The sequence below is a fragment of the Falco cherrug genome, chromosome 2 (genome assembly GCF_023634085.1).
Source record: "Falco cherrug isolate bFalChe1 chromosome 2, bFalChe1.pri, whole genome shotgun sequence".
Classification (NCBI taxonomy): Eukaryota; Metazoa; Chordata; class Aves; order Falconiformes; family Falconidae; genus Falco; species Falco cherrug.
Window position 1 is genome coordinate 21,719,263 of NC_073698.1, and position 12,344 is coordinate 21,731,606.

A 12,344-nucleotide genomic window follows, 5' to 3' on the forward strand; every position below is an offset into this window, starting at 1 on the left:
CTCCCAGGATAAAACGGGAGGGCAGAGGCATTTTTTCACTGAAACTACGAAGAGAAAATAGGGAAGGTACCCAAACGGTCCAGCTTTCACTGGAACTGACCCAGACAGAGCACAGCTTCATTCACTCCCTATGGGCCAGCATTTATCACCCTTACATCTGCATCTTCTGCAGTGAAGCTGGATCAGTTCCTGCGCTGGAAGCAAAGGCATGAGCTGCCCCCATCAGCGCAGCGCAAAGCCTTCCGCAACCTGCACTTGTACACAGCACTACATTTATAGTTTGGAAAGCTCCATAATCTTTACGGCTCATTCTTTACCTGCAAACTGCGTCGCTCAGCTGAGCCCGTCCTGTAACTGGGGGCTGCCTCCTCCAGGGATGTATTCACAAAACCCTGGAGGCATTTCTGCACACAGTGACCTCTCAACACCCACTGAAATCACATGGTTTCCCCTAGTGCTGCCTCAGACGGAGAAGGGAAAGGCCAAACATCGCCCAACAATATTAATGCCATCTTCCTACAAAAATCCAGACTGTGCTGCATTGCTCAGGAGACCAACAGGAATTCTCTTCCGAAACCCCCAAACTTTTCTATTATTTCTTGCTGCAAGGACACTTGGATAGCATAGAAAAAACAAGCCACTGCATATTATATGATGTTTATACACAGCCCCATACATTTTTGTCACACAATTCATTAAAAAAAAACCAGCCCTGCAAACAGAAGTGCCACTGAAGTGCTGATGATCCTGGGACCTGCAAATGAAGGCTTCATGCTTTTAATTAGCCAGAGCACAACCTCTCTGCCACGTCAAACCCCTACCCGCAGTGGAAATGCTAAAGGAAAATGAAATCAAACCCTACACAGCTCTTCTAGAAGACACAATAAAAACCATCACTGAAAAACAGTCATTTGGTTTGATTTTTGCAGAACTGAACGGACAGTGTGCTTTTGCCTGATGACTAACCCAGTGCCGCTGTGGGGTGCTGCCAGTGACAGGGCACAGATCTGGTCTCCCTCTTCGGCGTGGGCACATCTAGCAACTGTGCAGCCACAAACCGAACCACCACAAAAGCACTCGTTTGGGGTGAGCTGGTGGCATGCTCATTTCCTCGCAGGATCACCCAGGGACAGGAGGAGGCGCAGGCTGTCCTCTGCAGTGGCAGTCCACAGTGACCCTGTGCAAATGCATGCCCAGCTGGCTTACCCACTCCATAGGGCACTCTGAAAAGGCTGTGGGTAGCACATACTAAAATACTAAACCTAAAAGCTAGTTTATCTGACTCAAGAAAATCTAATTCTAGATACCCTTCTGGCATCACAGGACCCTCCTCCCTGGAGCAGACCAAAGGTCCCCCCCACCCACTGCTCTGACAGCAGCCAGTAGCAGATGCCCAAGGAAGAACATAAAAATAGATGAGGCATGTAATGGCATTTTTCTGCTGTATTTTCCTAAATTCCAGCTATCTGCAGATCAGAGTCAGATCCCTCCTGGGGCAGAAGAGATATCTTTGTGTTTAATGAACTGAATTTTTCAAACCACTTTCTGAATTTCTGTAAACTTTGGGGATGTGAAATACCATGCATAGCAATTAGTTTCATAGTTTAATTTTATAGTGTGAAAACTATCTTCTATTTTGAACTTGCTATCCAATTACTTAATTTGGTGTCCTTTAATTCTTACATTATCGGAAACAAAAACTATTATCTGTTCATTTTTCCTATGCTAATCAGTCTGTTATATCCCTATTGTCCTTTCTTCCAAGTTGCAGAGCCCTAGCCACATTAATCATTCCTCACACAGAGACACAGAGTAGATTTTCTTGTCCTTTTGCCTTTCTCTGTATGGTCCCCTGTAAAAAAATGCCTTTTGAGGTGGAAAAGAACAGGGAGATGGCCCCCACATACTACAGCAATGGCACAATTGAGCTTTCTGTTTTGTCCTCTGTTCCCTTCCTACAAATTCCTGCCCTTTTATTTACTGTTTTGACTGTTACTATGCAATGAACTGACACTTTAATCTGTTAGGGTTGCAAGATCTCTTCCTGAATTGCAATATCCAGCTCAAAGTCCATTCTTCTGCAAGCATGGCAGGCTTGTGTTCCTCCATGTGCACCACCTTGCCTTTATCAACACCAAATTCACCCACCGCCAGCACAGAGCATTGTGTCTTGGCACTGTCAAGTCCTTCTGCAACGATGTTCAAGCAGTTTGTGCTTTCACTACCATGAATAATTTAGCACACAAACAAGAATTAAAATTTCATTCTATTCCTCCCTTTCCACATTATTTGTGAAGACACAGAACATCTGATTCTGCTCATGAGCTTTCTCCTTCAGTAAACTGACAGCTTTCCTGCTCTCTTGCCTAGCACTTGTTAAAGTAGGGGAGGATCTTCCGTCTTATCCCAGGCCTCTATTAAGGGACATTTTTAAGAGATCTTGTCAAAGGCCTTTTAGAGATGCAAGTAGCCTATACCTATTGAATCGCCTTGGTCACACCTTCAGTGATTTTTCTTAGAAAACTTAATCCATTTGTGGGGCACAGCTTTCCTCTACATAGGGCACACGCACTCTTCATCAAAAAGGTCTGCCAGTCTGTTGATGATACTCTCTGTTACAGCTTCTAAGTCCTAAGTACATTCTTTATATATTCCAGATACTGTTACAGAATCATAGTGGGCTGGTGTGACCCACGGGCAGGGCCCGGCACTGAGCCTGGTTGAACCTCACACCACTGGCCTCGGCCCATCGGCCCAGCCTGCCCAGACCCCTCTGCAGAGCCTCCTGCCCTCCAGCAGACCAACACTCCCACCCAGCTTGGCGTGGTCTGCAAACTCACTGAGGGTGCACTCGATCCCCTTGCCCAGGTCGTCAGTAAAAGATACTAAACAGGACTGGCCCCAATCCTGAGCCCTGGGGAACACCACTTGTGACCGGCCACCAGCTGGATGTAACTCCATTCACCACCACTCTTCGGGCTCGGCCAGCCACCTTTACACCCATCCAAGCCATGAGCAGTCAGTTCTCCAGGAGAATGCTGTGGAGACAGTGTCAAAGGCTTTGCGAAGGTTGAGGTAGACAACATCTACAGCCTTTCCCTCACCCGCTAGGCAGGCCATTTTGTCACAGGAGGTCAGGTTCATCAAGCAGGACCTGCCATTCATAACCCCATGCTGGCTGGGCCTGATCCCCTGGTTGTCCTGCATGTGCCGTGTGACGGCGCTCAGGATGATCATCAGACTCACTGGCCTGTTTGCTGGATCCCTACTGATACTTCTTTCTAATGGTCATCTCATCGCTGCCTTCTTCCTTGTACTGAGACAGTTTTTGAGGAATGAATTCCATGCCAAGGCAGTAGCTCAGCAATTTCATTCTTAAATCCCTTTAGAAGTCTTGGTTTTTGTGATTTGTTACTACTCATTTAGGTCCTCTAAAACTTTTACTGACATTTTGAGACAAATCTTTATCTAATTTAAGCTCAGGTTTTATTTCTCAGGCACAAGGCCTACAAAACTATCTGGTAGTCTACCAGGTTCTCATATTTTTTAAAAAGGTCATAGATTTTGTATCTTTAGCAAACTGTTTCTATGTCCCTGTAGATTTACATCACAATTGCTACAGTTTTGGGGCTTTTTTCTATTTGGATACAATTCAATAATCTGAAGGATGCCCTTTCCCCCTTTTGATAGATTCTTTTCCCCTGTGTTTAATGACAGAACCCTTTCCTGGCATTTCCAAATTCTGTTTTGACAGGTGACATGAATTTGCTCTAAGCATCTAATATGCTGTCCTTGAACACTCTCCGTGCTGCCTGCAAGCATTCAAAACCTTTTTCTGCTCCTTTAAATTATTTTGTTACAAAAGTGACTTCTGACTTTTATTTACTTTCCCTCTTTTAAATTAAAACACATAATGTATTGCATTTTTTAACTCTTCTCATCCCTGCAAGGATATTGGCTCAGACTGCATTATGGACACACAGGGTAAGATTCATTGTTTGTCTTATTTGGTCAATGAACAGCACCCTAAATTATCTGTTTCTTCCAGTCAAGATCACCTAGCCTAGTTTAGAAGTCTATAGTGTCAGATGAGACACATCCAACCCTTACAGAGTAGCTCTTACGTGTAATCCTGCACACACCTAAGGAACGTTCAAGAATTGTGTGCCTTCCTGTAGGCCTCCTCAGTAGCTTCGCTTTTAGCTTCTACCTGACAGCTTCAGTTTTGCCTCCAGTGCTCGCCTCCTGTCCATCAGATCCTCCCTAGCACCCATCTGCCCCACAGCTGTCATGTCACCTCCAGAGCCCCTAGGACTGCCGAGGTGCTTCACCTGATGCATCAGCTGCTCCCAGTACACTGCTGGGTCCTGTCTGCATCAAGCCCAGCTATCTATTTGACTAAATCCCATTATTCACCAGCATAGTTTTTATCTTTTCCAATCAGTTACAAGTCACATCCTTCAGAGTACCACATAGCCATTACCCTCTGGCCCAGAGGCTTTTCTGTCCCCAGCAATACCGGGACTGTGGTAGTGGATTTCATCACGCCCCTTCAGGTCCTGTCCACGAGTCTTTCTGGCCCCCTGAGCTTTTCAGGCACTTTAGTCACAGAACACAACTGCCATGGAGCTGCCTGCAACATCAGATATATTCCACCCACCTCCCGGTAATCACAGATAGGGCACTCAGTGCAGTAACCTGGGAATTTGCATTTCCTGCATATTGTCCTACTCACATCCTCACTCTTTTGGGGTGGGGGAGCAAGGACAGGGGAGCAAGGAGATGGTAGCAAGCAGGGAACTGTTTTCTCTGGAGAAGTGATTAACACCTTCTGTTTGTTCACTACTATGGTCAATAACCTACTTGGGGGGGAGTTTGTTTATTAGGTCAGTGACAGGGATGGAGAACCTGAAGACCTCACCCCAACAGCCAGGTTTTTTGCACCTCAGTTCCTGAGCTGTACTCCATACACACTGAAACCTACTAGGTTAAACAACCTTGATGAACTGGGAAAAGCTTGATGGTAGTTTAACGTTGCAGACAAACATCCAGGACAGGATCCTTCTTGATTAAAGACAATTTGTTAATCCATATGCTGGAATCCACATTTGAGTGAACCATCTAAATCAGCAGGTATTGGTCACGATTAAAACAGCTGAGAGTGCAATCCACCTCATCCACAGGCAGTTCCTACCTCATTGACTGCAATGGCTAGGACCTCAGATTAGCTGTTTAATTGTACATACTTGGCGCCATTTTAAGTATTTTGGGTAACCTGCTGGCCTCCAGCTGCAACTGAAGAAAGGAACAGGTCTCTGTCATACCTGCCAGATGCTCAGATACCCCACAAGCACTGGATCCTGGGGAGGGCAACTGAATCAAGCCCTAGTCTTCCTCTGCCTGTAATGGGTGTTCTAACGTTTAACTCTTATGTAGGTACCTACATCTAAACTTAAACTTGAGCTGAATCCCACCCCACCTACTCAGACCTGATCCTATCTAAAGGAGTTCACCATATTCAAGCCCCACACCACAATATGCAAAAAAGATAGGTTAGTTGTTAACATACTTATAAAAATGGCTCTACTGTGATAAATAGGTAACCTCTTTCATATAATTTAAAACTTGTAACCCCTTACGCACAAGGGTAGCTATTTAAGTCTCAAGGGAAGTCCCCCTTATGTCTTGGCTGGTTGTTATTCTGTCTCCTACAGTATGCTGACTTACTGTCTTCTAACAGCCATTTTTCTAAAAATTTACAGCTCCAATTCTATCTCCCATTGTTATAAAAGTAGACACGCAACGTATTAGGCTTTAGCAAGTAACTAAAATAAGATACCACTGGTTTTCAGTGCCTGGGTTTAGAATTTCTTTCTGTAATAAAGGGCTTTTGTGCTATCAAATTTCACTGTACATGAGCAAACAAAAAACTCTCACATGTTCAAAGACAAGGAAATGCTTTGTGACTTTAAGAGAAAAAGGAAAGACATCAGAATGCGTGACACCGGTCACTTTATTATTTTCTGCTGGAGCTACTTAATAGATCTTTGCAACTACTCTCAAACTAAGTCTGTGATATTCCCCACTCATCTTCAGGGCTTTGATTTCAGAAGCTTTCCCTGCTCAACTTCTATGCTTATTGTAATGAGTCATAAGAGTCACATCTAGCATAATCAATATTGCTTTGGTTTCCTTCTCTTGAAGACTGGCAGAAATCTTGCTTTGTATATTTGTCATCCTGATGCTTATGTTTAGGAGACCAGTTATCCAAAAGCTAGATACCTGGAAAGACACAAGTCTCAGGCAGTCGTCCAGGTAACTGTAGGTTAACTGTCGTTTCCAAACATGAAATGCAAAGGATAACTAAAAATAGAAAAAGAATTCCTACTCTGTAATACTTAAAGCGTCTTTTCTTTTCAAAACTAGCTCATGGCAAACCTGTTATTCTGTGAGTAGGCCTTCCAGAATCAGGGACGAGGATACCACGTAATCTCAGCAAGGGTCCTGGCAGTAGATGTCTAATTTACCTCGATGTCTAATCTGGATCATTAAGTATACTGACATACATAGAGCAAGGAAACATTCCAGACATGGGTTTTAAAGTAGTTCCCAATATTTTACTAAAATATAAATTTAAAAGAAAATACTAATACTGTATAATATATAATGTAGCTCATTGCTATAGTTACAAATTCTCAAGCCTGTTCCTTGGACAGCACCTTCTGAAGAGAATTGTCATGCTCTATTGAAGACTAGAAAATGCAGTTTTAACATGTTCTTATACAAATGAATTTGTAGTTGAGGGATTTTTTTGAGCAGAATTTGGACATCATTGCAGCTAAAACTTAGTTTAACCATAAAAACCAAGTACTGACTAGTAGACTTATGTGTAATTTTAATAAAGAAACATTGAAAATGCTATGTGTTAAATTTTGTACTCCAGTCATGGCAAGCCCTGATCTAGGCACCTTTACTTATTCTCTCCACAGAGAGGCAGAGTGAAGGTTCCCAGCGGTGTTTTGTTCACTATTAACAGTGAAGGACGTTAAGTGAAAATTTGCTTTTATTTCCAACCCCTGGCAGCAAAACATGAATAATTGTTCAGACTATCAGCTGTCTGAAAGAACACAAATAGTATTAAACCCAGGTTCTTCTGGTCCCACCTGTCAAGAAACGTTCCACTAATACTAGATATGACTTTCTATTAACTCAAGACAGCATTGCATGCTAATAGTAAACAATTACAGCAAAAATACATGGGGCACATCGGAGAGTCTGATAAAGGGCAAGGCTTCCAAAAACACAGTCTTTTCCAAGAACCTGTCCATCATGTACTAGAACCCTTGGTTGGGCTACACTCAACACTGAGTAAGCAACTGCAACTGCACACAGTTCTCTGAAACAAGCTGCTTAATTATTTAAGGTTTGCCTATCTAGGTAGTTAAGCTGAATGCATAGCAAACATGCAAAAATACGCGTGTGGTGTGGCCATGGTCCAGGTATGAACTCAAGTACATTAGACCTTACTTCCTTCATATTCTGTTATCATCTTCAGGCAGCTATGTGAATAGAGACCGGAAAATACAGGAGTGTAAGTGGTACAGAAGAATAAACCACAACAATGTCAAACAGTAGATGCGAAAAGCAAGTTTCACACAAACATAAAAGCTACTAATGAGAAACTCACAAAACAAAGCAACTTAGCTGGAAACTAGTTTGTCACTGAGCTGGTTTGCACCCTTTTGTGTTCCACACTATAATCTACTTCCTGACCAAGCTGGGGTATGAAGTTGAGATCTGGAAAGTTAAAAAGACTTGTCCATCTTACCATTAGATGTTCTCATCTGTCGCCTTCGTCCAACCCGGTCCAGGCCGATCGGGGTACTTTGTGAAAAGGTGAGTGGTCGGAACCTGGCTGAAACAGCTTTGTAAGGGGGTACCTGGTGCACTGGTACGGGTGGCCGTGTTACAGGCTACAGAGAAAACAGGAAAATCCAGTATTAGTAAACCTAAGAGCAAGTCCAACTGAGCAAAACTCAGGTATGAAGTAAGGTTTCTTCAGGTAGTTCAGATAATTACAGGGGCAGCAAAATCCCCTACTTTGAAGTGACTTTGCTTAAACACTGCATACCATATCCACCAGCATCACAGAAAATATTTTATTACATCACAGTGCTCAGTTACGTTAAAAACTCCTTAGCCTTCTGTTATGATCAGACATGCTATATAAACTTTCCTCTTGTAATACTGCATGCCCAAACGCTCTGGGATCTAACCACTTTGAGAACAGCCTGCGCAACGCCAGCTGGCATGGTAAATACACATCTCAAGGGAAACCCAAGGCAAAAGAACAACCAGAAATGCTATGGGTAGAAGTTGTGTTCATTTCCTGGGAAGCTTGCTTTCTGCAAATAAATGTATTGCTTTTAAGTAAAATAAATGTATTTCACAAGACAAAAATCATTTTCTAAATGACCCTCAGCTCTGAAGTTCCCAGGAGTCTCATTAATAGGAGATAATAAGTTTACCTCTAACTTTATCTAGAAGCCATTTTCTTTAGTTAAATGATTCATTTGCTTAATTACGATTAGAAAACCTACCTGTTTCATTTGCAAATTGAGTCTAATTTTATGTCATCCCTGAACAACTCCCCATTAGCTAGGCTGAATGACCTTGCCTAAACATTCAATATTAAACAACCAGATCTCAGCACATGAACTTCAGAGAAACTCATCTTTAGATCTTCTTTTATCTTTCAGTTGTTACTGTTCATAGGCCCTTCTATCAAGTAATCTAAACCACCAGGGATGGTTTTTTAATGAACTATCTCTTGACACTCTGTTATAAAGCTAATGATTTTGTATTGTTTGAAAACATTTTCTCACACCTAAGCTGTCAGACCAAAACAAAACATAACAAAGAAGTAATTAGCATTATACTTTTCAAATATTCCCGTGGGTTTTCAAAGCTTTTAAGAAAAAAAAAATCTATGTGAAGATCAGCCTTTGAAAGCCCTACATAAAATATTTCTAGCACACGTATTCCTGCTTCACCAGCCCTTTTATACATTCCAGCTACAAATTTACTTTCTAATATGACAGCCAAAACCCTCAACATATATTGAATATGATTTAACTACAATCTCATCTTTAAACCTCATTTCCTCAGTGCTTTAGCAATATACCAGGATCCTATCACGTAATGGCACCACAAAGAGTAAGTCCGATATATTGCATCAAATAGCTAATAGAAGTGATGGCAATTACTATATGCAAATCACTGTCTGATTAAAAACCAAAACTATTTCCGAGCAACTAAAATTTTCTTGTAAGGCTTCAGTCCAGATCCCTACCCCGGACAGATCTGAGAAGGACATCATTTGGGTTAAAAATGTGCCCCACTGGGAACGCTCCATAGTTTTGCTCTAGACCACAGTGATCCGCGGCAGCATCGGAGCATGGAAAAAGTCAACTCAAATAGCTGCCCTGACGCATGTTCCTCCATTAATAAACTGATGCAATCAAGGCTTGAAGACATATCAATTGGTTTTCAGCAGTAAATGAAGAGATCGGAGTGTTAAATCACTGCCATGGTACAGCAAAGATTATTTGGGCTGCAAATACTTGCTATCCCTTGAAATCCATCTATTATTCTTGAGTAAGATGCCCTAAAATTTATAACAATAATTTTCCACCTTTTTTTTTCCCTCCAAGCTAAATAGTGATAACATTAATTTTAAAGTATCCCAATGATATAGGATTTGAAACTATGGCCTTTGCCTGGGTAAAAGGTTCACTGGCTTCAGTTGGAGTTTTGCTTCAAGAAACATTTTTTCATCAGGGAATTCTAAAGAAAAAATTAGCAATATATAATAACAATGTTCATGTTAAAAATCGCTTTTCAGGGGAGACTGAAAATCCTGCCATTATTTCAGCATTTGATTTCAACTGGGAGAGTACCACTAAACTTCCCAGCAGGAGACTTAGTGGCGTGACAAAGACTAAGAGGATTCAAATTCCATTAATAACCACTAGAACCACACTTTTTTGAGGATGTAAATACTATTCCTTTTTTCTGTTGCTTTACCAGCCTGACAACTGCTTTAAGTGGAAGCCCTTCAGCTTTTCTGTTAAGTGGAAAACACCTGATCAGTGCAATGTTACAAAAGCCTGTGAGTCTGAAGAAGTTCTGTAACCAACTGGAAGATGGGGCCACCACTACCAACACCACAGTTAAGTTCCTCTACACATTGTACCCACTCAGGACTACCTCCAGGGAAAAAGGAATTATTTTTCTTTCAGAAGTTTTTTATTTCTCACTGTTTTGCCTAAGCTAACAGAGATGGCAAGTAAGTATATAGGTACTGCTCAAGTGTTAACTCAATCACACGCTGTTTTCTTACAGGCTTCCTACGTTCATTCCATCAGGTCAATCTAATAGTACATAAACAGACATTTTATTTGTATTGCCAGGTTTTTTAGGTTCTTCCTTTATTTCATTAATTTATCAATCTATTACCAATTTTCTTAAGCAATGTCCTTATTAGTTTTAAGTTTCCTTGCTATGCCAACACCATGATTTTTAACACCATGGCTAATGCCAAAGGTTTTGAACCGGCCTGGTTTTTGAGAATTCGAAACAATTAATGAATAATGTGTATTATCATATTTGTTTGTACTCCCCTGTTCCTCAGGCCCTACACTCTGTAAGGAGACTAAGCACACAGCTGCATTGCACACCAATAAGCTCTTATATACCGATAAGAGACATAATGACCATTCCAAGAAAGAAATAAGGTTCATTTACAATATGGAAAAGATTATCCTCAAGTCAGTTGTCAGTTTTATTCCATGCTGGTTTGTTTTTTAACAACAAGACAAAGTAATTAGTGACCAGGAAAGCAGAATTGTAAGTACACAACGTCAGCTGACAAAAGGGAAGGAAGAGAAGGAAGCATCCGTTCTATTTTCTAGGCTGAAGACAGAGAAAAGGAAGTGAAAGGGTCTTTTGCAGTTTGCAGAGAGCACATCTCTTATCTTACTTGTGTCAGCAGACCTTCTATCTCTTCTGCGGGACCACTTCCATAGAAATTGACCCCACCTATTACAGAGATGGGTCTTCTTTTTCGCCCTCTGTGGTAGCCTACTGTCTTGCTTTGGATCACAGACCCGATGGAAGCCAGTCCTGGCTGATTTTCTCCATCCGTACAGTCTGTATTCTGAGATTCCACTGCAACCGCGTCTTCTGGTATAGAGAAACTTCTGATCGACATTTGGCCATAGTCTGAGAGAGGTCTGGGTCGAGATCTTTTTCCAGAGCCCCATCTCCTGGGGGTGACCTTTTGTGTGTCTGCCTTCTCTTCGTCCTGGGATGGGGACCTCTTCCAGTGGTCATCAGAAACAACCTTTTTAAATGTGAACAAGTCATATAAGCCACAGAATTTTCTGACATTTGTGAGTTTTTCATATGGCAGATCAACTTAACATTGCTAAAAAGGAAGAGTTACCATAAATACAACAAATGCAACTGGCAATTCAGGAAGACAGTAACTTTGCAAAGAAAGACATCGTGATGCTTGTGCAGAGATAACACTTGTGTTAACACTCAGCCATCAGCACCTCTTAGGCAAACATGACTAGTAATACTAGAAACTCACCTACTACCTCAGCAGTACAGACAGACCATATCATAAACACTGAATTCACTGAATGATGTCTTGGAAAGACAGCTCTGGTGCTCACAGGACTTGTTCCTGTGCACAAGTAACATGTTACATGTAACACCAGTAGAAATAATTCGACCAGCTCACTGTGTTTCTGGACTTATTTACCAAGGTCTGTAGTGACAGGACTGATACCAAAACAGCACACAGTAACTGCTCAGAGACAAATTTTGTCTTTAAACAGCAAAGGTATTTATTTCATGCAACAGTGGGGAGCTAGCCAATTCACACCGGACAAACTAGCTCCCAAAGTTTTCACTGAAAAGTCAGGTATTTTATATGGCTTTCATGAGAGGTTACACAACATCTTTACATACATACTCATTTGATTTTGACACCTAACCATTCCATTCACAATAGGTGGGATCTAGGTGGAGTAGACCTTTCAATTTTCTTTGTTCAGTGATTTCCTGACTTGATGGTCTCCTTATCTCTTTCAGCTGCCCACCTTATCTTTTCTAATTATTCAGAGTACATTCTCAACGCAAACAGCATCACCCAGAGCATTGTACCAAACTCATCCTGACTAATCTTTTTTTTTAAGACCCTGTTCTGTTTCAGGACAAGGGGCAACAATTTTAACCTGAAAGAGGGTAGATTAGGTCAGATATTAGAAAGAAAT

At 41.6% G+C, this 12,344-nt stretch overlaps 1 protein-coding gene across 7 annotated transcripts in view; it reads right to left on the reverse strand.

Annotated features, from left to right (window-relative positions):
- The window catches only part of SPATA13 (spermatogenesis associated 13), a 160,216-nt gene that overhangs the window by 22,102 nt on the left and 125,770 nt on the right, over positions 1-12,344 (reverse strand). For 6 of the 7 annotated variants that reach the window (XM_027815617.2, XM_055702595.1, XM_027815621.2 and 3 more), the window contains 2 exons: positions 11,042-11,404; positions 7,829-7,973 (listed from right to left, as the gene is read on the reverse strand). In XM_027815617.2, the coding sequence (XP_027671418.2) occupies positions 7,829-7,973; positions 11,042-11,404 (508 nt within the window). The remainder of the gene's footprint in view (positions 1-7,828; positions 7,974-11,041; positions 11,405-12,344) is intronic. The other variant, XM_027815620.2, reaches the window with a different exon arrangement.